Source organism: Acanthaster planci, linkage group LG02 (assembly GCF_054643075.1).
Source record: "Acanthaster planci isolate LZ-2023a linkage group LG02, COTS_SCS, whole genome shotgun sequence".
NCBI classification, from domain to species: Eukaryota; Metazoa; Echinodermata; class Asteroidea; order Valvatida; family Acanthasteridae; genus Acanthaster; species Acanthaster planci.
Genome location: NC_141778.1, coordinates 34,803,347 through 34,829,711, shown reverse-complemented (window position 1 = coordinate 34,829,711; position 26,365 = coordinate 34,803,347). Strand labels below are relative to the sequence as shown.

The 26,365-nt window shown below is 40.4% G+C and overlaps 2 protein-coding genes and 2 long non-coding RNA genes across 7 annotated transcripts; 3 read left to right on the top strand and 1 right to left on the bottom strand.

The window, feature by feature from the left end:
• Window positions 1-989: 989 nt before the first annotated feature.
• LOC147800185 (uncharacterized) lies at window positions 990-3,394 on the top strand. Its single transcript, XR_015424549.1, has 3 exons — window positions 990-1,103; window positions 1,341-1,410; window positions 1,505-3,394. It is a non-coding gene; the product is annotated as an uncharacterized LOC147800185 (long non-coding RNA).
• A 2,870-nt stretch (window positions 3,395-6,264) lies between these two features.
• Window positions 6,265-10,566, top strand: LOC147800184 (uncharacterized). Of its 3 annotated transcripts, none has more exons than XR_015424399.1 (6): window positions 6,265-7,828; window positions 8,312-8,384; window positions 8,555-8,785; window positions 9,221-9,398; window positions 9,845-9,949; window positions 10,187-10,566. It is a non-coding gene; the product is annotated as an uncharacterized LOC147800184 (long non-coding RNA). The 3 variants fall into 3 exon arrangements; XR_015424401.1 differs by having other exon boundaries at window positions 8,555-9,398; window positions 10,187-10,256; window positions 10,351-10,566; XR_015424400.1 differs by having other exon boundaries at window positions 8,312-8,365; window positions 8,555-9,398.
• A 1,542-nt stretch (window positions 10,567-12,108) lies between these two features.
• On the top strand, window positions 12,109-21,438 carry LOC147800183 (nuclear pore complex protein Nup98-Nup96-like). 2 transcript variants are annotated; one of them, XM_087133273.1, is made up of 7 exons: window positions 12,109-12,258; window positions 13,275-13,451; window positions 14,368-14,531; window positions 15,126-15,233; window positions 15,333-15,513; window positions 15,931-16,097; window positions 20,037-21,438. In XM_087133273.1, exons 2-7 carry the CDS (start codon window positions 13,418-13,420, stop codon window positions 20,238-20,240), a joined length of 858 nt encoding a protein of 285 aa, XP_086989399.1. In that variant the 5' UTR covers window positions 12,109-12,258; window positions 13,275-13,417; the 3' UTR covers window positions 20,241-21,438. The 2 variants fall into 2 exon arrangements, with proteins under 2 accessions (XP_086989399.1, XP_086989400.1); XM_087133274.1 differs by having other exon boundaries at window positions 12,110-12,258; window positions 15,333-15,459.
• A 104-nt stretch (window positions 21,439-21,542) lies between these two features.
• On the bottom strand, window positions 21,543-26,326 carry mcts1 (MCTS1 re-initiation and release factor). Its single transcript, XM_022243277.2, has 6 exons — window positions 26,182-26,326; window positions 24,404-24,556; window positions 23,992-24,086; window positions 23,631-23,764; window positions 23,187-23,254; window positions 21,543-22,787 (listed from the first exon to the last, which is right to left on the bottom strand). The coding sequence occupies exons 1-6, from the start codon at window positions 26,190-26,192 to the stop codon at window positions 22,703-22,705; spliced, it is 546 nt and encodes a 181-aa protein (XP_022098969.1). The 5' UTR covers window positions 26,193-26,326; the 3' UTR covers window positions 21,543-22,702.
• Between the last annotated feature and the right edge of the window lie 39 nt (window positions 26,327-26,365).

The window sequence follows — 26,365 nt, the reverse complement described above, 5'->3', positions numbered from 1 at the left end:
GAATATTTTCAACGAATGAGTTTCTAATCTAACCAGTAATGTCTTGTAATGTACAAGACATCCCAGGTTGCAGTGTCAAGCATGACTTCTGAAATACGTAAGTCCAGTCGGTAACGACAGGCAAAAGCAACATATTTTGAAATGTTTATCTTTCAAAAGTCCTCTTGAAGCTGTTGTTCCCATGATAGCTTTTGGTTAAAGGACTGTGAAACCAATCAGTAGAGATTGGCAAAGGTAAAGGAATGTGTGCGATATAAATGTTCATCTATTCGTTGTAAGTCCAATCGCAGAGATTGGCAAAAAGTGAAAACCCCATTGTCTCAGGAGCAGGAGCTTGTAGCCACTGGGGCTAATCAAAATTCATTTCTGAAATATTATCGCAGAACTATTTAGTGAGAAGTCTACTTCCATTCCCCGGCATTCCGTGTAGCATTTGTGGATTTGCGTGAGAAAAATACTCTCACTCTTCAGTTGCATATCGCGCTTTGAGATGGATCCATCAAGTGCTTCAATGATGCGGCCTGTAACACTGAGGGACAGAGGACTGCAGACAAGGAAAGGGTGACCATGCAGTTGCAGCTAAATTTACTTGTAGGAGAGGTAGCTAGGCACTGTAGTCAGCTAGGCTTAGACTATACTTCAATCTGTTTTGTTTTTCAATTTTTGTTTAGCACAACTGGTTTTCAAGTTGAATCCATCCTGGTAGGTTAGGCTTAGACTAAGAAGTATTAAAAAATCCCTGTCAGGTCAAGTCAGGTGACTTGCTACTGGTAACCTGTAGTCCGGTACAACCTGTTTCAGGGTCGGGTCGTCGGCGACTAAACTGGCGCCCCCACCAGATTCCCTCGGGAGGCTGGTGAGGAGGGTGGCTGGACACCCTGGTGGAACTAAAGAAAAGATCCATCTCTAAGGGCGTCGGCTCAGGAGAGTCAACGACGGCCATCCAGCAACTCCAAGCTTTAATATGGGCTCAGTAAACCCTTGTTTCTTTGTTTAAGGATGCTGCTGAAGCCCAGGTACCGGAAACAGGGATGCCACAGAGGAAGTCCGACAGACGGCTGCCGACCCCTCATGCTGAGCATCCCACGCATACGTTTCTTGAGGTTAGTCTGTTATTGAAGAGCACCGACAAATGTCTGAAAATAAGGATTGCTTCTGCTTGTCTAGTGGACGCAAATGATGAAAAGCAAATGATGACAACCGTGGCCAAGTCCAATACGGAATTAAACTTTGGAATTCCAATACAGACAGTCTGAGTAACTGTTAAAACGTCTTCAGAGAAAAGTAACGCTGAATTTTTCTCCTCATTTTATTTCACATTCATTTCTTTCAATGCACAGCTTGGAAGCAACTTTTGGCAGTTGGAGTTCATCTCGGATGCGGAGTTGACCAGTTCACTAGACAATGAAGGTAAAGGACAAGATTGTAAAATCTTGAGTTGACCGAAAATAATGAGGCCCAAGCTTGCCTGCATTGAGAAGTGTTTCAGTGTTTCTCAGTACAGGATCTGAAGCTGGACTTCTTGAAGATGAAGAGACAGCTGAGGAGCCGATGTGAGAGGACAGCATCCCTGACATTGTCAGGAGCCAGGAGCTGGGAGGAAGGACAAATGACAGTGTTGACAGCATGTAATCACCATTTTATTCAGTGTTGACAATTTCTAGGATTCGAGGGGTAGAAACGTACCTAAAGATCAGGTGGGTAAAGGCAGAGCAGCAGTTGCAGTAGGTGAATATAGCGTTGCGAAGCAGTTGGCAGCGTGCTTGAATGTGAGTCAGTGTGCGTTTCTGTGTGCTTCAGAGAGGTTATTTATACCAAGTCAAGTAAAACCACTCATAAATCAGATCTCGGAAACAAGCTTTAACCAATTCACCAAGAAGTATCTTAAAAATTAGATCATAAAAATTAAACGACGATGTCAGTGCACAGGCCGCGACACACCCGTCTGTAGTTAATTGATTAAATAGTTCAAGTAATTAGGCGATGGTTTGACCGAGAATTGCATCCAGTCAAGAAGTATGCTATTTGTTTTTTCAGTCAGAAGGTTTGGTGATTAGAGACAGGTAAAAAGGTGCTTAAGCAAGTTGCTGATGGTAACCGAGTTGGTCATGTGGTTGGTCAGTTGCTTGTACGGGAGTAGACGTAAGCTAGTATAAGAAACTAGATATACTGGTGTCGTTGAGAATAAGGATGGAAGTAAATGCACAGTCATCAATTTGTCAGTCAGTCGGTTGGTGGACAAGTACGAGTAAGTGTGTGGCTAAGTAGGTAAAATAACGTAAATGTATATGCAGACTAAGTGAACCGGTCAGCTGTCAGGAGTTCAGGTTGGTGGTCAGTCAGTAATCGTAAGATCGGATGTACCGCAGTGATGTAAAGTTAGTGAAATAATAGTTAAAATGTACCAGGTAAATAAGGTTGTGGTGTGTTGATCGGTCAGTCAGTAAGTAAAAGTAATCCGTGTACATGTATGTAACTAAAATGAAGTGACAGTAATCAAGTAAGTAGTGGTAAGCTGTAACAGTATAAAAGTGTAAGCAGTAGTTTTTAAGTATGTGTATGTAATTAAGTAAATAAGTTGGTTCAGGTCATTGGTTGGTCTGTTGGTCGACCAGTCATTTGTCGGTCGGGGAAAAAAAAGGAAAGTGGCTAAGATTCAGCGCTGGGTGTTATTAATTTACTTGACTGTTCGGTTGATTATTCCAAAATAATAAATCTGCTATCTGTTTCTTCATCAGAAATAAACCGTCTTGTGAATAAGCTGCAAAGCAAAAATAAATAATAGGAATATGAAAACACTTGAATGTTAAAAGTTGAGTCGGTAAAATCAAATGAAGCTAAAAATTAAACTGACCGATATAAAAAGCAGTAATGTTTCAAACAGAAAATTTGGACTGTGGGATAGTGCGAGTACAAATTGGAAAGCAAGTGATGAGAATGTTGAAGCCTGCAAGCGGTGCAGTCAACTTGCAAAGCTAAAAATATGGCACCCGAGCAAGCGAAGCAGCTTAGTGAGCGCATGACAGACAGACGCCAGGGATAGGTTCTGAAAAGAGAGAGGGTAGGGCTGTTAAAAAGATCATTTTGTAGGATGCACACATACTGTCAAATATTTCTACTAAAGAGACAGCAGTACTTTGAGGATGGAGTGAGGTGATGAGAAGAAAGACTTTGAAGTGAATTGGCATATTAAATGAAGCCCATCCAGTCTGGGTGGAGAAGTTTCACTTTTGCAGAGTTTGGGACAAGTTCTGTGGTGGGACTTCACGAGGCTGGAATCCACACGGTTGACGATGAAGGGGAAGGCATCCTTGCCAGCCTTACAGGATCCGGAAGCGGGGAGGAGGAACGACAGATGACCGATGACCCTGCTTGCTGAGCGAGCCGTTTCTACTTTTCGAGGTGAGTCGATATGGAGAAAGCTAGGACAAAGATTCGGCATGGATGAGGAATACCTTCAAGGAAATAGGACGGAAGACCTTCAGATTAGTTGTGCACGTCCCACTTTCAAGTGGCAAAGTCTTTTGTGGTATTTTCTTGGGCTTTCAATAACACTGCCTCGAAAAACAATCCGCCTTGATTCAATGTGCACAGAGTTTGAACGTGCATCTGTATAATCTTGGTAATTTGGCAAAAGATGAGTTTACCCACAGAGCACTGGCAATGGAATGGGGCAGAGGCGGGACAGTGTCCCCTCCGCATTTTGGACTGGGGCATCCCCTCCCCCCACTTTTATCAGTTCCTGTGATGGGTTAGGACTTAAGGGATCAGCCTATTAATGGCCGATGCCCGATGGTCTCACAACTGGCCCCTCATTCCGATGCCATTTCTCCAGATCGAATATCTGATTTCACTTCTGTGTTCTTTCATATTTGCAGTTCACAGCAAAGTGCATCGCCCAGCCCAGGAGTTACTGCACGGATGAACCCCAGATGCCAGGTCTCTAATCAAGACTGTGGTTGGTAGATTGGCTATGTGTCATTGTGACGTTAGGTTAACAGGTTTCTTGTTGGCCTTGACTTTTCTTTGTGTTTTGGAGGTTTGGCTTGCTGCACATTTACTAATCTCCTTGCAAAGAAGGTTTCTTCTTATAAACACTGATAAGCATCTTTTTGTCTTTACTTGTAGATTCTTCTTGCTGAAAGGAAGTGACAGCAACCGAACCCACACCCCTTAAATGAAGCAAGAAATTTCAGGAAGAATGAAAAATGAAAAAGATTTCGGAGCGTTGTGTTGTATTCCTAGGGCAAGGAAGTCTCTTTCCCACCTGGGCCTCGTTAGGCCCGTTTAGCCCCGCCCTTGCTGTGGACTACTGTGGTCCTGTGAAGAGGTTGTAAACTTGTTTCAGGACCAGGCAGAGGTATTGTCGGCCTTCCTCTTCTTAATCTTCAGAGTGTTCCTTTTCAGTAAATGAATATTTTCAACAAATGAGTTTCTAATCTAACCAGTAATGTCTTGTAATGTACAAGACATCCCAGGTTGCAGTGTCAAGCATGACTTCTGAAATACGTAAGTCCAGTCGGTAACGACAGGCAAAAGCAACATATTTTGAAATGTTTATCTTTCAAAAGTCCTCTTGAAGCTGTTGTTCCCATGATAGTTTTTGGTTAAAGGACTGTGAAACCAATCAGTAGAGATTGGAAAAGGGAAAGGAATGTGTGCGATATAAATGTTCATCTATTCGTTGTAAGTCCAATCGCAGAGATTGGCAAAAAGTGAAAACCCCATCGTCTCAGGAGCAGGAGCTTGTAGCCACTGGGACTAATCAAAATTCATTTCTGAAATATTATCGCAGAACTATTTAGTGAGAAGTCTACTTCCATTCCCCGGCATTCCTTATAACCTTTGTGGATTTGCGTGAGAAAAATACTCTCACTCTTCAGTTGCATATCGCGCTTTGAGATGGATCCATCAAGTGCTTCAATGATGCGGCCTGTAACACTGAGGGACAGAGGACTGCACACAAGGAAAGGGTGATCATGCAGTTGCAGCTAAATTTACTTGTAGGAGAGGTAGCTAGGCTAGGCACTGTAGTCAGCTAGGCTTAGACTATACTTCAGTCTGTTTTGTTTTTCAATTTTTGTGTGGCACAACTGGATTTCAAGTTGAATCCATCCTGGTAGGTTAGGCTTAGACTGAGAAGTATTAAAAAATCCCTGTCAGGTCAAGTCAGGAGACTTGCTACTGGTAACCTGTAGTCCGGTACAACCTGTTTCAGGGTCGGGTCGTCGGCGACTAAACTGGCGCCCCCACCAGATTCCCTCGGGAGGCTGGTGAGGAGGGTGGCTGGACACCCTGGTGGAACTAAAGAAAAAATCCATCTCTAAGGGCGTCGGCTCAGGAGAGTCAACGACGGCCATCCAGCAACTCCAAGCTTTATTATGGGCTCAGTAAACTGACCTTTTCCTTGTTTCTTTGTTTAAGGATGCTGCTGAAGCCCAGGTACCGGAAACAGGGATGCCACAGAGGAAGTCCGACAGACGGCTGCCGACCCCTCATGCTGAGCATCCCACGCATACGTTTCTTGAGGTTAGTCTGTTATTGAAGAGCACCGACAAATGTCTGAAAATAAGGATTGCTTCTGCTTGTCTAGTGGACGCAAATGATGAAAAGCAAATGATGACAACCGTGGCCAAGTCCAATACGGAATTAAACTTTGGAATTCCAATACAGACAGTCTGAGTAACTGTTAAAACGTCTTCAGAGAAAAGTAACGCTGAATTTTTCTCCTCATTTTATTTCACATTCATTTCTTTCAATGCACAGCTTGGAAGCAACTTTTGGCAGTTGGAGTTCATCTCGGATGCGGAGTTGACCAGTTCACTAGACAATGAAGGTAAAGGACAAGATTGTAAAATCTTGAGTTGACCGAAAATAATGAGGCCCAAGCTTGCCTGCATTGAGAAGTGTTTCAGTGTTTCTCAGTACAGGATCTGAAGCTGGACTTCTTGAAGATGAAGAGACAGCTGAGGAGCCGATGTGAGAGGACAGCATCCCTGACATTGTCAGGAGCCAGGAGCTGGGAGGAAGGACAAATGACAGTGTTGACAGCATGTAATCACCATTTTATTCAGTGTTGACAATTTCTAGGATTCGAGGGGTAGAAACGTACCTAAAGATCAGGTGGGTAAAGGCAGAGCAGCAGTTGCAGTAGGTGAATATAGCGTTGCGAAGCAGTTGGCAGCGTGCTTGAATGTGAGTCAGTGTGCGTTTGTGTGTGCTTCAGAGAGGTTATTTATACCAAGTCAAGTAAAACCACTCATAAATCAGATCTCGGAAACAAGCTTTAACCAATTCACCAAGAAGTATCTTAAAAATTAGATCATAAAAATTAAACGACGATGTCAGTGCACAGGCCGCGACACACCCGTCTGTAGTTAATTGATTAAATAGTTCAAGTAATTAGGCGATGGTTTGACCGAGAATTGCATCGAGTCAAGAAGTATGCTATTTGTTTTTTCAGTCAGAAGGTTTGGTGATTAGAGACAGGTAAAAAGGTGCTTAAGCAAGTTGCTGATGGTAACCGAGTTGGTCATGTGGTTGGTCAGTTGCTTGTACGGGAGTAGACGTAAGCTAGTATAAGAAACTAGATATACTGGTGTCGTTGAGAATAAGGATGGAAGTAAATGCACAGTCATCAATTTGTCAGTCAGTCGGTTGGTGGACAAGTACGAGTAAGTGTGTGGCTAAGTAGGTAAAATAACGTAAATGTATATGCAGACTAAGTGAACAGGTCAGCTGTCAGGAGTTCAGGTTGGTGGTCAGTCAGTAATCGTAAGTTCGGATGTACCGCAGTGATGTAAAGTTAGTGAAATAATAGTTAAAATGTACCAGGTAAATAAGGTTGTGGTGTGTTGATCGGTCAGTCAGTAAGTAAAAGTAATCCGTGTACATGTATGTAACTAAAATGAAGTGACAGTAATCAAGTAAGTAGTGGTAAGCTGTAACAGTATAAAAGTGTAAGCAGTAGTTTTTAAGTATGTGTATGTAATTAAGTAAATAAGTTGGTTCAGGTCATTGGTTGGTCTGTTGGTCGACCAGTCATTTGTCGGTCGGGGAAAAAAAAGGAAAGTGGCTAAGATTCAGCGCTGGGTGTTATTAATTTACTTGACTGTTCGGTTGATTATTCCAAAATAATAAATCTGTTATCTGTTTCTTCATCAGAAATAAACCGTCTTGTGAATAAGCTGCAAAGCAAAAATAAATAATAGGAATATGAAAACACTTGAATGTTAAAAGTTGAGTCGGTAAAATCAAATGAAGCTAAAAATTAAACTGACCGATATATAAAGCAGTAATGTTTCAAACAGAAAATTTGGACTGTGGGATAGTGCGAGTACAAATTGGAAAGCAAGTGATGAGAATGTTGAAGCCTGCAAGCGGTGCAGTCAACTTGCAAAGCTAAAAATATGGCACCCGAGCAAGCGAAGCAGCTTAGTGAGCGCATGACAGACAGACGCCAGGGATAGGTTCTGAAAAGAGAGAGGGTAGGGCTGTTAAAAAGATCATTTTGTAGGATGCACACATACTGTCAAATATTTCTACTAAAGAGACAGCAGTACTTTGAGGATGGAGTGAGGTGATGAGAAGAAAGACTTTGAAGTGAATTGGCATATTAAATGAAGCCCATCCAGTCTGGGTGGAGAAGTTTCACTTTTGCAGAGTTTGGGACAAGTTCTGTGGTGGGACTTCACGAGGCTGGAATCCACACGGTTGACGATGAAGGGGAAGGCATCCTTGCCAGCCTTACAGGATCCGGAAGCGGGGAGGAGGAACGACAGATGACCGATGACCCTGCTTGCTGAGCGAGCCGTTTCTACTTTTCGAGGTGAGTCGATATGGAGAAAGCTAGGACAAAGATTCGGCATGGATGAGGAATACCTTCAAGGAAATAGGACGGAAGACCTTCAGATTAGTTGTGCATGTCCCACTTTCAAGTGGCAAAGTCTTTTGTGGTATTTTCTTGGGCTTTCAATAACACTGCCTCGAAAAACAATCCGCCTTGATTCAATGTGCACAGAGTTTGAACGTGCATCTGTATAATCTTGGTAATTTGGCAAAAGATGAGTTTACCCACAGAGCACTGGCAATGGAATGGGGCAGAGGCGGGACAGTGTCCCCTCCGCATTTTGGACTAGGGCATCCCCTCCCCCCACTTTTATCAGTTCCTGTGATGGGTTAGGACTTAAGGGATCAGCCTATTAATGGCCGATGCCCGATGGTCTCACAACTGGCCCCTCATTCCGATGCCATTTCTCCAGATCGAATATCGGATTTCACTTCTGTGTTCTTTCATATTTGCAATTCACAGCAAAGTGCATCGCCCAGCCCAGGAGTTACTGCACGGATGAACCCCAGATGCCAGGTCTCTAATCAAGACTGTGGTTGGTAGATTGGCTATGTGTCATTGTGACGTTAGGTTAACAGGTTTCTTGTTGGCCTTGACTTTTTTTTGTGTTTTGGAGGTTTGGCTTGCTGCACATTTACTAATCTCCTTGCAAAGAAGGTTTCTTCTTATAAACACTGATAAGCATCTTTTTGTCTTTACTTGTAGATTCTTCTTGCTGAAAGGAAGTGACAGCAACCGAACCCACACCCCTTAAATGAAGCAAGAAATTTCAGGAAGAATGAAAAATAAAAAGATTTCGGAGCGTTGTGTTGTATTCCTAGGGCAAGGAAGTCTCTTTCCCACCTGGGCCTCGTTAGGCCCGTTTAGCCCCGCCCTTGCTGTGGACTACTGTGGTCCTGTGAAGAGGTTGTAAACTTGTTTCAGGACCAGGCAGAGGTATTGTCGGCCTTCCTCTTCTTAATCTTCAGAGTGTTCCTTTTCAGTAAATGAATATTTTCAACAAATGAGTTTCTAATCTAACCAGTAATGTCTTGTAATGTACAAGACATCCCAGGTTGCAGTGTCAAGCATGACTTCTGAAATACGTAAGTCCAGTCGGTAACGACAGGCAAAAGCAACATATTTTGAAATGTTTATCTTTCAAAAGTCCTCTTGAAGCTGTTGTTCCCATGATAGTTTTTGGTTAAAGGACTGTGAAACCAATCAGTAGAGATTGGAAAAGGGAAAGGAATGTGTGCGATATAAATGTTCATCTATTCGTTGTAAGTCCAATCGCAGAGATTGGCAAAAAGTGAAAACCCCATCGTCTCAGGAGCAGGAGCTTGTAGCCACTGGGACTAATCAAAATTCATTTCTGAAATATTATCGCAGAACTATTTAGTGAGAAGTCTACTTCCATTCCCCGGCATTCCGTATAGCCTTTGTGGATTTGCGTGAGAAAAATACTCTCACTCTTCAGTTGCATATCGCGCTTTGAGATGGATCCATCAAGTGCTTCAATGATGCGGCCTGTAACACTGAGGGACAGAGGACTGCACACAAGGAAAGGGTGATCATGCAGTTGCAGCTAAATTTACTTGTAGGAGAGGTAGCTAGGCACTGTAGTCAGCTAGGCTTAGACTATACTTCAATCTGTTTTGTTTTTCAATTTTTGTGTGGCACAACTGGATTTCAAGTTGAATCCATCCTGGTAGGTTAGGCTTAGACTGAGAAGTATTAAAAAATCCCTGTCAGGTCAAGTCAGGAGACTTGCTACTGGTAACCTGTAGTCCGGTACAACCTGTTTCAGGGTCGGGTCGTCGGCGACTAAACTGGCGCCCCCACCAGATTCCCTCGGGAGGCTGGTGAGGAGGGTGGCTGGACACCCTGGTGGAACTAAAGAAAAAATCCATCTCTAAGGGCGTCGGCTCAGGAGAGTCAACGACGGCCATCCAGCAACTCCAAGCTTTATTATGGGCTCAGTAAACTGACCTTTTCCTTGTTTCTTTGTTTAAGGATGCTGCTGAAGCCCAGGTACCGGAAACAGGGATGCCACAGAGGAAGTCCGACAGACGGCTGCCGACCCCTCATGCTGAGCATCCCACGCATACGTTTCTTGAGGTTAGTCTGTTATTGAAGAGCACCGACAAATGTCTGAAAATAAGGATTGCTTCTGCTTGTCTAGTGGACGCAAATGATGAAAAGCAAATGATGACAACCGTGGCCAAGTCCAATACGGAATTAAACTTTGGAATTCCAATACAGACAGTCTGAGTAACTGTTAAAACGTCTTCAGAGAAAAGTAACGCTGAATTTTTCTCCTCATTTTATTTCACATTCATTTCTTTCAATGCACAGCTTGGAAGCAACTTTTGGCAGTTGGAGTTCATCTCGGATGCGGAGTTGACCAGTTCACTAGACAATGAAGGTAAAGGACAAGATTGTAAAATCTTGAGTTGACCGAAAATAATGAGGCCCAAGCTTGCCTGCATTGAGAAGTGTTTTAGTGTTTCTCAGTACAGGATCTGAAGCTGGACTTCTTGAAGATGAAGAGACAGCTGAGGAGCCGATGTGAGAGGACAGCATCCCTGACATTGTCAGGAGCCAGGAGCTGGGAGGAAGGACAAATGACAGTGTTGACAGCATGTAATCACCATTTTATTCAGTGTTGACAATTTCTAGGATTCGAGGGGTAGAAACGTACCGAAAGATCAGGCGGGTAAGCAGGAGGTCGTGGGTTCGAGTCCCACCCGAGTAAGCTTCTGACTTTTTTCGCAAGCTCTCGGAGAAGCACTGAGCATACAGTGTTTATTAATATATAAGGGCAAAGGTAAGGGTAAGGGCAAAACTTGTTATATAAATTAAATCTAATAAAGTATGCAAATACTGTTTTGAAAGATTCGTTTATAAAATAATGAAGGATATACAAGGAATTGGTCTTGATAAAAAGGGGTGGGTAGAGGTAGAGCAGCAGATGCAGTAAGTGTGTGAGTAATTGGTAAGTGAATATAGAGACGCACTGTAGTGTACTTGAATGTCAGTCAGTGAGGTTCCGTGTGCTTTAGAGAGGAAATAGATGAGAGAATTTAAACCTAGGGAGTGAATAATATGAAATCAGTCAAATTGACTCACAATTCATAATGACTCATAATTGTGTAAAGTTCCTACTTTTTGATATACATGTACAATGACTTTCACATTTTCCCAAGCTACAAGAACGCATAGAGCAGTGAGTTTGATTTGTCTTTTACGGATCTGCTCTTGATATCATAGCTTTTAGGGATGGTAAGATTTGGTGAAATGCTTTGTTAAATAATTGTATGTGCAACTGTATCAAAATAAAAATTAAGAAAGACGTGTAATCGGCAGATTTGTCCTGTGCTTTTGCAGTATTATACAATAAATGTCAGTGCTGCTCTGATAATTACTTTCTTAAGCCATAAATTTTTTTGACAAACTGGGGGATATTTAGCAGATGCATGGACAGAAATTCAAATTCTGGGGGGGATATGGACCTGGGGGTATTACCAACATAACCATTCCCTCACTTTTCAAGTGACAACATATTTGGATTAAATTAAATGAGTTTCATAAAACCTTTGCTCAAAGGCGTCATGCATGGGGGCTTTACAGACAGCTTGACAGTGTAGATGTGGGTACCCTATCTCCACAGAAAAGCCACATTTTACCAAAGAAACTTCCTTGGTGAAATATGAAAGAATTATATGAGGGGCACACTTAGTTTGTGGTCATATCTGCAGTTCTAGATGGTTGGCTAATTGAAATGCAGATGGTATCAAAATTGGATCTGGATCTCAAGGGGGGGGGAAGGATTGCCCCTCACTGGAAAACGTCCATCCAAAATATTAAGGGTTAAAACTTTATAACTGAAGTTCCTTCCGGTACCAAATTGTATATGAACTTATCTATATTTTATTTTATTTGGTTGTAATTGTGTAATTTGAAAGTTTTGTATTTCTTATGTATCAGCTTTTAGCTTGTTTATGGTATTGTAGTTAATTGTCCTTATTTTTAATCTTTTTAATGGTATGTAGTGTACAGGACATGGAAAGCATTTTTAAATAATTCATATTATTATTATTATATCTGAAGCAGTTGTGGAAGATATCTTATTTCAAGTTGGAATGTGTACCACCGAATGGGAAAGTATGTTTATTACAAGTTACTACTTGGGGTTAAAGGCAACTGAACCTCCCAGGGACCCAAATCAACAATGCTTCCGCTGGACCCTGTTCAACTTATATTAACTGCATCTGTCATGTCAGAAGGATAATGTAGGGATTGGGAACCAGTCTAGCTTTAGGGGATTCCCCACCGCATTGCAACAGCTCTGGTGGGTTATGAATATTTCTTTTAGTACACAAACAAGACTAGCAAGTTGGATAGTGATCAGTAGATTAAATTAACAGGTTAGTAACTGTTTGTACCTTAATTGGACACACTTTTTATTTTATCAATTGTTTGTCCTCGTCTGTATTGTGTAATATATGTTCTATAAGGTAACGTCTTTATAAGTCCATAATTTGTTTTGAACCATAATTACTTTAATTGTTGATGATTATAATGATTACATGCATGTTGCATTTTGGCTGAAAACGCTCATTATATGTATGTACAAGGAACCCATATTCACAAGCTTAGCTTCTTTTGGGCCCCCCTCAGTCTTCACTCTCTTGTCAAACCATTTTTTGTAGATATTATGTACATGTATTTATTTGTGAACACTGTGGAATAAAATGAATGAATATCTTACTAAATGTGTGACTCAGTGTGAGTCCAACACAGAGTCCAACCCATGAGTGTGGCCTGGATAGGCATGGATAGGCCTGGATGGCCTGGATGGAGCTTTTGAATCAGGGACCCGCACCATCCGCCACATCTGTGTTGATTATCGGTGTGTTGAATCCTGAACCTCAAGCTCCACCGGGCCTCGGGTGTCTCGTCCACTGCAAACAAACTTGAATCGGATCTAGTACCGTTATCTTCAACCTCTTATTAGCGAACTTCAGAAATTTGAATACTGAGTGTGCATCTACATGGAAGAATTGTACATGCACCCATGCAACACATACACGCATACACACACTGCCGAACAACTGCATGCCATGACATCATGCATGATTCATATATTGCACGATATGCAAAAGAAGGACATAACGTACATGGTTTTGACAATAGTTGGACGACAGTCTTCAGAAGCTCAACAAGATATTTTTATTTATTCCTGTCTTTACTCACATCTAATCTTTGTATAATTACTAAATTTCTAATTGTTCAACATCATACTAGTTGGGCTTTAAATGGCCTATTCTACAATTTGAAATGCACTTCATTTTATCTATCAGGTAATGGAAAAGTGAACAGCGTATTGTTCTGTTCATCACATGTCACAGTCCTTGGAAGTATTTTGGCATTATTCTTTCAGGAATATTCCTATAAAGAGATTGATGGAATGAAAATATCGAAAAGCCATTCGCAGAGGAAGAGGTTCGCACAACTTGAAGTATAAATGACAAGAGTGAGGGACTGTCTGGACAATCAACAAGTGTGCCAAACTTCACTTTTGATATGAACAAGTCTGTATTTGCCACAGGAACAACACGTAAGTCATCATTGGTTATAGTTGGTTTTTTTTTTATTATAACTGCAATAAAACGATTGTGCACCATGCACCTAACAGTAAGCACTAGAGGTTTTGTACAATAATGTTATCGAATGTTTATTTGTCGGCACTGATTTTGAGGTACATGAAGTAAATAAAGCTGCTAAGCAATGTTTTCTACTCAGTAAAATTGTTTTCTTCACTTTAATCAGTTTTGATAGAATGATAGATTGGGTTCAGCCAATCTTAGCAATATCAGTGTTTTAAAGTGCTTAGACATCAGCTCTAGCATACCAAATTATACACAGTTTAAGAGGGTTTATGAAATTGCCTGTAGGCTGTACATGTATTGAAAGTTGACATTCTACTTCCTGTGGTGCTCATGACATGTACTAAAGTTTCCTTAAGTTCAGCATAAATTATCTTCGCAAATACCAGTGTTGGTGCCATCATCCCATATATTAGATAGATCAGTGTCCATTATGATTGTGCCATTTAGATACTTGTATATATTTCCTTGATTAAAGTATTTTACTACTATTTACAAAAGCAAACATTTGTAGGGAAAAATAAAACTGGAAATAATAGAGTAATTCTCTTACTGTGTCACAAAATTGTATTCTAAAAGCATATTTTAAGGTTATTATGAATAAAGTAACAGGCATTGATGCCCGTGCCCAGCACTAAGGCCTTCATTGTTTAAAAATAATTAATTGATTAATTAATTAATAAAAAACCTTTTTATATCATTTGGTCTTGATTGGATTAAGAGAATAGATTACCAATAACATGTAGGACTAAACATCCTGCATTAAGTATAAACTAGGGGTGGGCTCCTGTCTTGGAATCAATAGTTTTTGACAGACTAATTACTTCTAAAAACACACGATATTTTTCTCTTCGTTTCTGCCTGGAGCTTTTGGAGTGACTGCCTCCACTGGTCTGTTTGGTCAAACATTGACATCAACAACACCTTTTGGCCAAACAGCCGCAGCAGGGACATCAAGTGGCCTGTTTGGGGCTTGGACAGGAGGATTATTTGGTGGCACAGCTCAAAATGGCACCACTGTCAAATTCAATGCAAGTATTGCCATTTTTAAGTCTTTTTTAATGGTAACTTTGGTAAGTGATATTATGGCAGATTTCGAAAGAACTGTATTTCCACTGCAGTCATACATGTAAGAGTTGAATATAATCTCATAAAATGTACATGTACGTTTAAATAAGTCATTTAATCTTGTGTTCTGCTTTTAATTATTAAAAACTCACATTAGTGTGCAGTGGTGCTGTGTGTCTCATCGCTGCAGTGGTGGAGCGCTTTTGTCCCTGGTGGTAATCCGCTCGCTCTAAACACCCCAAACTGTAGTATACTATTTCAAAACAAGGCTGGATTATCTGCACTTTTGAGAGTGAAAAAGTTTTGATAATGCCCAGCAGCCTGGTCTTTTGTTCAGAGTACAGTCTTTTGTTACAGGGCCCTGTTCCCTTTGTCCGAGTTCGGAGACCCCGGTCACGAATATAAGGCCTATGGCTCTGCTACCGGAGCCCCCGGCAGCAAGTGGTTAAAAGCAGAGTGTCAACAAACATCAATACAAGACATCAGGTCATCACGGTGATGAAGGAATAGGAAGACAAAAGTTGTCCATGGAAAATGTGTCTTTTTTTCTCTTTCAGCCTGTTACTAGCACGGATACAATGGTTAAAAGCGGAATGTCAACAAACATCAATACAAAACATCAGGTCATCACGGCAATGAAGGAATATGTAAACAAAAGTTTTGAGGTGGGTAACATTTAACTTCAACTTTGTAAACTTTAAGTACTGCTTAAAAATTTTATTTTCCTATTTTCACCAGTAATATTTCTGTTTTAAATTTTTAAGGAGTTACGTGCCGAGGACTATATTGCCAATCGGAAAGGGTCAACTTGCTCAACTCTGCTCGGTCAAGGACTGACCCAAGTGGACAATAAGGCTGGAGGATTGTTTGGTCAGTCAACGACTTCATCAGGTGGTGGATTTACCTTTGGTCAGAACAATCCAACGTTTGGCACAGGAATGCAATGCAAGTGTTTTTTTTAAAGTCAGTGTTCAATGTCAGTGCCGCAAGCATTCAAATTTGCCTGTGGTAATAAAGACATACTCAGCAAAACAGTAACCCATCCAAGTATCATACGGCGTGTAGTATATTTTGACTGATATTTATGTCGTAAATACCCTATGCAGTGTTTGCTGATAAAAAAGATACCGGCGTTGTAGGGAATGTTTGATTTCCATGGAGCCATAGTCTACATAGCCATCAAAGTTTTAGAAGAAGTCTTGGTACAAACGTGACAGTTTGCCTTTTTGTTATGAAACAGTAAAAAAAAAATAACTTTTGTAAACTTTTAGATGTACATTTGAAAAAGCTGTTAATTTTTTAAGGTCAAAAAGCTTGAGTTTTGTCTCTGTAATCATTGCTATACTTTGTATTCTCAATAAGGTTTTGCAGCTGGGTTCAGTACGTCCAGTGGTGGTCTGTTTAGTGGACAGCAGACACATCAAAGTGGAGGTTTGTTTGGTCAGAAGACAGGCTTTGGGGCAACAGGTAGCACTGGATTTGACTATGGGGAAAAGTCCACCTCGGCATTTGGTCAAACTGCCAGCAAGGTTAGTAAAAGACCAATGGAAGGCCCATCTTAAAGGAGCCTGTGTTGAAGAACAAATATGGGGCAACTTACAATTTAATCTATTTTATCTCTGCAAGATAAAATTCATTATTCTCCACAGACACATTTTTTTTTGGGGGGGGGAGGGAAGGTCGCGATATTTGTACTGTCCATCGCTGATCACCCTAGGGGTTTGGAATTTTGACAGGAGTAATAAATCTCCTCCAGTTGCGCCAATAACCCTGAATGACCATAGAGGAAAGAGGGGAATCGGACTTAGCTAATGAGGGTAACCTCTCTTAGGAAGATGGATGATATACAGGTACACAATACCTGGAATACAATACCTATATGCGCGGCCTGGTTTGCGCCAAAAAGCCACATTGATTCAGTTTTTCGAAGCCGTCACATGAACATTTAACTCGCTCCAGATGAGAACTCACTTTCAAGACCAAATATTGTCTGATTGGTTTGGTTGTTTTGGACTTTAAAGTGGATATTTACGCAATATATTCCTTCGCCCTTGCCAGTTGTGGAGGTTTGTGGGGCCAATTTTCGCTGGAGACGTCCGGGACTGATTGCCTTGTCATCAGGTCACCTGCAAGGCTGGGTTTCTTCTCAATAGAGTAGTTTCACATTTTATAGCAGCCAGCGATGCCCTGTTCGATCCAAGGGTGGAATACACGGGCCCACCACTTGTGCCCATTTGGGCACAAGTACTGGGCTTAACCCAAGTACATGTAGTTATGTCAGTACTTTTCCATGTAGTGTTGGGGCCAATGTTTTGATTGCTTGCAATTTAGTCATCCCGACTAGGACGCATGCTTCCCTCCCTTATTCTAACCCGGTGTTTGCAGTTATCGGATCGGGGAAGTAGTGCGTGCAGAAAGCCAACCCTCTCAAGGTTGCTCAGGCCAATAACAATGGCCTTTTGCCCAATGCAACTGCTCTAGACATGACAAGACCAGCTCCCACCATTCTGTTTTACTCCCCTTGTTTACACTAGGGGATGTTTGGATCATTAGCGACTCCATTGTTCGTTGGGCAGCAACCAGTCGAGGGAGTAGGGTGCAAGTGCACTGGAATGGTCATGGGGAGCCTGTTATGGTGATGTAACAAAATTACTTTTGGAGTTACAGGGCCACTGGCATTGCCCGGCCATGTTAATAGTACACATTGGAACCAATGACTTGGTCGGTACCAATTTTTTTCTCAATACACCAGCGCATTGCCTTATTTATGCAAGAATGCTGCATGATGTATCCTGAAGCCCACTTAGTCTGGTCGGACATACTGCCCCATGCTTGTTATTTTGGGGCAACTCAACTATCTAAAATAGAGAAAAAAATGGTGCGCGGAATGAATGCATCGGTTCTCCACCACCCACAATTTCAGTGGTCAGATTTTTCCCTTTTCCGTTACGATGGGGTTCATCTTTCGGACACCGGTAATGCCCATTTTTGGGCTAATCTCCAAGACTGCATTGCAGCAGCATTTGGGTATTAAAAGGATAAGTTACTACCGCAGGCTCAATTGTTAAGTGTTTTCTCAGGCGGGTGGGTGGTGGTCGCTGCCAGTCGTCCCAGTGGGGTGCGTGTCGCGTGTTTGGCAGATATTCGCTGGGGGCGATGGGCAGGGCCTCTTTTCATACTAAAGGAACAACTTAATTAGTTTTCAAGGTTTTAAGTTTTGAGCATGTTAATCATTCTTGTTTAATGTTAAGGAATACACGCCAAGCACGCTCTTATTCTGGTGGGGCTTATTCCAACCGTATGTGCAAATGGTGGAAAAACACGGCGTTTTCTCTTCAAGTTTACTCTTAGGTGTCTGCATAGTAGTTTAAGTCACGTGGCAGATTGAAACTCTGTAACTAGCACCTACTTGTGCCGGTGGGGGCTAAATTATTCTTAGGTAATTTGCATAGTAGTTTAAGTCTCATGACAGATTGAAACACTGTGACTAGCACCTACTTGTTCAGGTGGGGCTAGTTTCCAACCGTAACTGCGAACGGTGGATACACACGTGGATAAGTGTCAAGTGTGGCAAGTTTTGGGCAAGCATGCCCCCTATTCTATGGCAAAGATGCTAAACTTGTGCGCTTCATATTAAAGAAAAAAGAAATAAATGGGTGGCTCGAAAAACAATGCCCAAAAGTCATCGGAAAATAAGTGAATTGGTAACAAATCACCAGAGCAGGATTGTAACTTTTGATCGCCAAAACAACTTCCAGTAGTTGTGCACGCGCAGTTATGTCAGTATGTACCTGATTGTATGTTCATTACAAATCTCATCATTGGTCTGTGTTCCTGTAGCATGTGTCATCACAAATAACTATCACATTACCTTTAGAGAGTGCACAACCATTCGGATCCCCATTGTAACAAATCCTTACCCCGGCAAGTCCAACACGAGTCATATTTTACTTTATTTGTAGAAATGTTAAGATGTGATAATGTGGCCAACATTTATTGGATGTCATTAAAAGTCATATTATCTGTGTTTTTTTCCCTTCAAAATATCGATTTTCTCTTGCAAAGCCCTACATGATTTTATTTGGAAAAGAAGTTATGTAAGAAGTTTGCAGCCCAGCATGCTTGAAGGGCACTGTTCAACCACATGCCAAATTTATTCAATTTGAATTGGAAGCACATTGTATCTACCCATTTAATAACTGATACATGTACCTTCCCTGTATCATTCGTTGATGCTGTTAAGCGCTGTAGGTGGAATGGTGCTATTGGAATCCTGTATCTTTGCTGGTTTTTCTTTTTACATGTGTGATGCACTGTGCAGGCGGATTAGCATAGTGCAGGCATTAGAAAAAATTGGTCGTTTGGGTGGCATTGAAAGCTGGAAGTTTCTTGTTAGGATGACACTGACACTGTACCAGTTTTATATTTATTTTCCTTTCAAGTTGCCCCATATTAGTATCTATTGTATGCACATAGACTGGCAATTAATGAGGTCGCTAGTGCATGGTCTGTACTCTCTGAAGGAATGTGGGTGGCCAGAATTGGGTCCTATTTCCCGAGGCCTTCGGATTATACCAGTTCTTATGTCTTTTGTCCACAATGTAAAATAAGACAAGAAACTTTCATGGTTTTTACATCAATTGTTTAAATTTAACTATTAACTTATAAGCAATTCAACAAGCAATTCCACAATTATTCATGCTTTTAGTTTCCCTAAATTCAGGTTTAGAGTTGCAGTTCATGATGAGAACATCATGGAATGGAATTCATGCATATGCAGTGTCTTGGCATGTGTGCAATTCACATTGATGCAAATTTCATGAACTAGCCTATATTATTACAACCCCTACATGACCAGTTTTTAGCAAGCAGGATAAGGAAGCAGCATGAGGTGTGTTATAATCATGTTTCATTACATCATATCTGATAGGTGCCTGAAATCTGCCCGCCTCCAATTTGGAACATTTTTTGAGGGTGTTAAGGCAATTTCCTTTACCCAAGTTTGTGTCATTTTGTATTTTTCCTTTTCTCCTTCTCTGTGGTTTAGTTGTAGAAATATTGGTTTCATAAAAAATGCATTCACATAATTTGTAACTAAAGACAGAGTGCAGCAGAAATGAAACTTAGGAATTAGTAGGCCAAGCTGGCAAATTCTATTCAGATCTTCTATGCTGATATAAAAAAGGCACAGTATTCGAGTCCCAGCTGAAAAAAACTTGTTTAACCTTTTTTCACAAGCTCACAGAAAGCACTAAACATTATCCTTACAGTCTGATGGTAAGGAGTAGAATATTGTATTAACATATTTATAATAACAGCGGATTCCACATGTGCAAAAAAAAATTCCATCAATGCATTTTTTGGGTCTTATTTGAGTTACAGAATCTTGTGTTCACATTAATGAAGCCTTATAAGCCTCGCATGTGTGTGCGTTCATATTATTATAGGGAGATTTCTTCTTAATACAGGAAGCACAACCGTCTGCTAGGATCTCTTTCAGTCAATTGGCAACTCTTTCATCAGAACCAGTGGATGATGATGACAAACTTATACGGGAACTTGAACAAAAACAAGCAAAGTTGGAGAAGGCTATTAGGATCCGGCAGTTGCAGGATGAAATCTGCTTGCTGGAAGCAAAGCTTAGTGAGATGAACACCGAGGACTCCAAGTGAGGGCAGTCTAATGAATCAACAGGCAACCAGTCTACAGTGTCAAATGAAATGTCAAAAGGCACTGAGAAACAGAATACAGGTATATTTGGAGCATCACTTCCCCATTTCACCGGGGTAAGAAGAGATACATGATAGAGACAGTGACATTGGGGAGGTCTGGAAAACCATCCTTTGGAACTTGGCCTATGGACTCTAAATTCAAAGGAGCAGTTGCTTTTAGCCTTGTAACAAAGCTCAGATCCACATATCTCGCGTGTACTTAGTAGGGCCTGGTTCAGGTCAGCTCGGACTGTCCTGGCACTGTTGCGCACAGAACCTTTCAAAATTTGTGATCAGTTGCACAGTGACAAGTAGGGAGTCCATTTATATTTAAGATGTTATTTAAGACATCATATTATGGAAAGGAAAGTGTATAGTTGAAGTGGAAGATTTTTTTGCTTTTCAGAACATTTCAGTTATAAGAAACAATTGGAAAATACTTAAAGTTGTATTGATTTGATTTTTTTAGGCTAGTTTTTGTACTACTTCATGAGCATCACTTGGCAGATACCAGCACATAACAACTTCTGTATTATTTGTATTCTTATTTCATCGTATTGCATAAGTGTTATATACACCTAGAGAAGTTTACACACCATGGAAAGAGTGACTTTCACAGGTTGATCCACTTTCAGTAAACATGGATTAACGGTACACCATTGAATTTTGTGTCATGCTAGCTGAAGACTGTGGCTCATGCTTAACCAGTTAACGTCGGATTTTCTTTCCCCAAAAAGCTGCCAGGGACAGGGTTTTTTACCTGCAAATTCTTCAACCTTACAATTGCACTTAAATCCAACAATGTACAACGTGTTAATATGTCAACTGCGGAAATGAAGAACAGAATTCTTAAATAAGTGTACATGTCCTCAGATGAACAAATAAGGAAAATTATGTGCTCATACGTCATCCGGCGTCCAGTGGTCAAAGTTCTTCAATTCTTGTATCTACAATTCATTGACTCAATATTTTGTTTATGAAATCCCCAAACCCAGCATTTGGAATGCTACCTTTACACTTGAATTTATATAGAGCATTACTAAAATATTTTGCCTAAATATACTGACTGAAATACATTGCTAAAACCAAGAGTTTCTCATTTTAGAGTACTTGTAAAATGTAATCCATTATGTATATATTTCTTTATGCTCTGGCTTATATACACAAAATTTTGTTCAGAAATTGTTACATTTGTAAATTTGACATTGTTTAAATGTAAAACTAAACATGAATAAAAGAAATCTGTCAATTTAGTACAACTGCTTATATGTTTATGTGTTTATTTCAAAATTTCTTTGTTTTCTATGCACAGTTCACAGATGATAACCAAAATATGAGCTGCTTTTATTTTCTTTCTATCCTATAACTGAGCACATATTAAATTAATAAGTTGCATTTTTATCCTTTATTGAAGATATAAGGTTCTGCTGAAACAAAACACATATTTGAGGGGATTAACCACTTCCTGCTGGGGATTTCAGCTCTGAACACCTATGCTTTATATGTGTGGACGGGGTCTCTGAACTCGGACAAAGGAAACGGGCCTTGTAACAAAAGACTGTACTTGGAACAAAAAGACCAGGCTACTGGGCATTGCAAACATTTTTTCACTCTCAAAAATCGAGATAATCCAGCATTGTTTTGAAAAAGTATACCACTGTTTGGAGCATTTAGATCGAGCGGATTATCACTGGGGACAAAAGCGCTCCATCACTGCAGCAATGAGCCACACAGCACCGCTGCACGCTAATCCCCTATTGAAAAGAGGTCAGCAGCGCACTGTGGCAGGTTCGTGAACAAAAGAAAGTTAGATAACACCACACAATCTGGGCTTTTTTTACAAGGCTGCAGGCCTGGCTGCATTGATTTTGTCTGCCAGGCTAGAGAGGAGACCAGACAATTCTTCGTGTGGGTATTTTGTGCAGTTAATTAAGATAGGAATTTTTAAAAGCATTTTGAAAACCAAAAAAAATGATAAATATCCTGCTCCAGCATCATCAACATTGATAACTGCCCTGCCAGGAAGTGGTTAATGACAAGTTTGATTTTTTAATAAATCTTTTTGCCTGGAAAGACTTTTACAACTGAATTTTTCCAGTACGTATTGACTGTGTACACCGTGCGACTGCAAAATGTACAGCAAGTTTTAGTCAACATTTCTCTTGGGAAATTTGTATGATAAACATCTTTTATAGATGATCTTTATTAAATAATATTAAACTGGTTTTCCAACAAGGCTTTGGACTTGCTTGATGGGGTTGGAGGTCACACATTTTGTTTGCAAGTAAAAAATGGTTACATGTATATTCCAGTTAAAGAAAAGTAAAGGGTACATACAAACCATCTCCTGCTTTTCATATTTGTGATGAGCATAATCTGAGGGATTAATTGTTTTAAAATCAAAGATGTTCAGGGCAGACCTATCATTTCTTGATTGCCTTCATATGCCACAGTCCATCTAATAAGTAGTGGATGTTCTCAACACCGACACCTTTATTGACTGATTTACTGGAAGAGAGGAAAGACAAGGGAATTGATCCACTAAAAATTCAACACTAGCAGACAGCATGTTAGAATCATTTCAAATTCAAATGTCAGCATGTTTGCTTTCAGTGTCTGAAGTGGTTTAACTGATGACACTAGACACAGATTGTTTAAAGTTAACTCATCAATTGAATCTCAGTTTGTGAATTCTCATTTTAGGGGTCAGGAGCAATGTTTGAATGAGTCAAGCTGCAGCATTAATGACAGTAACCAGACATTGATACCTCCTCGTAGTCACAAATTTTTCAACAACATGTCATGTTATTCATGCTGACTGTAATGAAAGAGTTTCAATTGGCTCCCTTTCAATTCATATTAGTAGAATAATTACTGACAGATTTCTTTTACTTAAGCAATACTCACATATCATCTGTTGACATCTTCATGACTCCTACTGCCAGTGCATGTTCCTTTCCTTCAGCCATTACTGCCTACACAAATATCTGTTCAGGACATTTCCAAAACCGGTTTTTTAAAGAAGATTCCCACAGCCTCTAAAGACATTTCAGTTAGCCAACAAGATTAGGGCAGTGGCTCAGTTGTGAAAAAATGACCGATTATATTTTGACATAATATAATAATAATAAGCTGAACATACTATTTATCTTTCGTGGAAAACCTGTGCAACTGTGTATTCACTGTCGGCACAAACACAAACTCCAAAACTAATCCTAAAACACAGTGACAAAGATCTACAAGCACAAACTTCTCTCAACTTGAAAATGCCAGAATCTTATATTTTAGGCAAGAAATGTGCATTTAAAAGCTAAGTTTGAATTGAATAAAACTAAAATTTGAAAAGGATACAACTACTGTTTCTTTCTCAGCCTGGACAAGATTGGCACCTGGTGATGTCAGACCAGGACACATGATGTTAGCTCCACTCAAAACAAACTGAATGGCACCCCTATCAACCTGCTGGTGTGGTAGTAGGAAGGGATCTATGGCCAAGAGACAGAACGCTTAATTGATTAGCATTTGTATTTAAAGCATTACCAAAGGCTGTTTAAGTCTGTGAGTAACCCATCTAAAAATACCAACATTTGACATTTTGATGGCCTTCCTTGTTGACAAAATACTATGCTATTTCACAAGCTGCTTTCCTTCCTCCAATTTTCTTGTCTATAGAAAGATAAAAAGTACAAAACAAATCCTGTTTTTTACTCACATTTATGTAGAAGTTTCAGAGTGGGCATGAAATCATCTCGCTGTTTAAAGAAGATTGGCTCTCCACCAACAGCCAGAATTTCTATGTGATCATGGCTATGGGGTAAATTAAAAAGCTTGAAATTTTGGGGAGTTTGGTGCAGAGGGCTTCATTTCTAAATTTCTTGCCGACAAAAGTATGTTCAAAGTTCCTGAACATTTCTAGAGAATTTGGGAAGGTTCCCATGAATATCAACACATCTTCAGGAAACATTTTCAAATTATTTCCCCAACTAGTAAAGTGTTATGGTTAAATTCATATGCCTCTTTCTTAAGTTTTGTTAACTTTTAATGAAAAATGCAAAGTCATCTCTAGGGAAGCTTCTTCCTATTGCTTTGACTCTGTCCTTTAAAACTATCAGTGCATGGCTCACCATTTGATTAGTTTCATGGGTTCTTTCTTTGGTAGAATCTGATCAATATAATCTTTGATATCGGGATATTTGTCGAGGAGTTTTTCCCGGATACTTCGGATGACTGAGGTCTTGACCTGAGTTGTTCCAGAGATATTCTCTTTATCACTGAATCTGAAAAATAAAGGAAACAAAGAACAGTCATTAAAAAGAATGACAACTTTGAAGATCTGAAATCTCCCTCCTATGTCTCAAATCCTCACCAGTTCAGGCCTCGAATTTCTTTTTTTTTTTTAGGGCACTGCCATTTGGCATTGGTGGACTGTCTGAAATAAAGGGCAGTAATGCCAAACGTGAGGGCATTAATGCCATCAGTGTACCAAAGTTATGGACAGGCATGGATGCCATCCCGATTTTTTTTATAGGCCCATTGCAAGAAAATCAGTATTCATTCAGGTTTAAGAAAAGCATCACAGAAGCATCACGGCCAAATGGGAGGGCACCGATGGCCATGGCTGTAGAACCGTTGGGAAATTTGAGGCTTGCCAGTTTCACAGTAACTGTATGGGGGCACTTGTAAGTTTCAATAAAACTAGTCCCCCCATTGGCAACCCAACATTTGATGTCACCGGAGCAACAGCAACAACGTCGTCTGCCGACAAGTCGGATCGGCTGTAGTAAAAATTACGTCACCATAATCCACGCATGTACGTTGCAAACGTCATTTTGGGTATCAGTAATGCTCTAATTTGGAAAAATCAACCAGTTAATACCTCTTGAATGAGGAATTATTTCTTGCATTAATTACTTTGGTTTTGTGGTGCAGTTTGAGGAAAAAACACTTTTATTGGCCTACTTGGACTTCTCACCACTTCCTCTTTTTTGTTCTCCTAGTTTTTAATTTTGTTCAATTAAATTTCAAGTTACAGTGCAGCACAAATTTTTATTCTTTCAGAAAAATCATAATTAGCATTAGTATGAGTAATTGATCTTGGTATTATGAAAGAACTTCACTTTCCACGTGTATTTCTGAAAAAAGTCCCAAAATACATTAACGCTGAATCCGCGCCTGTCGTCAGCAATGGAAATCTAAACATATAAGGTGCGCAGTGCCTTTTCAGGCTCTGTATTTTTGATAATGCCCTCAGTAGTTGGTGAAAGTTGACTGAAGTCGTCATCAGTGCCTGTGTCAGATGTCTAACACCAATCTTGAGTGAACAGCGATCATTTATCCATTCATTTTAATTTTTGTATTTGGTCTGTACAATAAAATACCAAGCTCTGCAAATATTTTTCCTACATTCACACTGAAAAAGGCAAAAGCTTTTAATCTGCACATAGGCCTAGCTGCAGAAAGAAAAATGCTGAAGTGACGATCGATCAGTAAATTTGTTTGCACAAATTTAGGAAAGAATTCCATATACGAAGTTCACTTTTTAGGATAGGCTGAGACAGACATCTGGGACTTTTGGAAAATGGCAGGAAGCAACCTCACCACTTGAATGAAGATGACTGCAACTAGCCCCTGCGGTGGCTCATATCCTCAGAGACTGTGGGGTTCGTCATCCGCTGCGCTCTTGTGGGAGAGCAGCGGACGACGAACTCCACAGTTCTGGGAGTACTATTACTAAGGACCATTTACTAATAGTAATACGCCTAGAAATAGAATGCCTGGCCTTGGTCGTGCCTTTTGATCAAATTCAAACTGGACATGCTGGACAACCGGGCCAAATTATTTTTCAAAATCCGTGCTTTAGAAGTTGATTGCTCAGAAATCAATGATGGTAACTTCTACTCACTTTTTAAACATCTTAGGAGTATAATAATTCGGCCCAGCTCCAGGATGTAACTTTGAGGCCCGGTGAAAACAACATGCATGTGCCGCCTAGTGCTAGTGACTGGTGAAATGCTGGATCGATGTTCGATCACTGATCAGCGTGTTAATTCGATGCATGATAATAATTTGTTGATAGCGCCCTCCAA

Excerpts from the sequence above, each read along its gene's own strand:
- LOC147800183 (XM_087133273.1), top strand. The coding sequence starts at position 13,418 with ATGAACAAGTCTGTATTTGCCACAGGAACAACAC. Across the intron at positions 13,452-14,367 it reads ATTTGCCACAGGAACAACAC|CTTTTGGAGTGACTGCCTCC; the intron begins GTAAGTCATCAT and ends TTCTGCCTGGAG. Across the intron at positions 15,234-15,332 it reads ATGTAAACAAAAGTTTTGAG|GAGTTACGTGCCGAGGACTA; the intron begins GTGGGTAACATT and ends TAAATTTTTAAG.
- mcts1 (XM_022243277.2), bottom strand. Across the intron at positions 23,765-23,991 it reads TCTGAAACTTCTACATAAAT|ATCCCTTCCTACTACCACAC; the intron begins GTGAGTAAAAAA and ends TCTTGGCCATAG. Across the intron at positions 22,788-23,186 it reads AAGATGTCAACAGATGATAT|TAAATCAGTCAATAAAGGTG; the intron begins GTGAGTATTGCT and ends CCTCTCTTCCAG.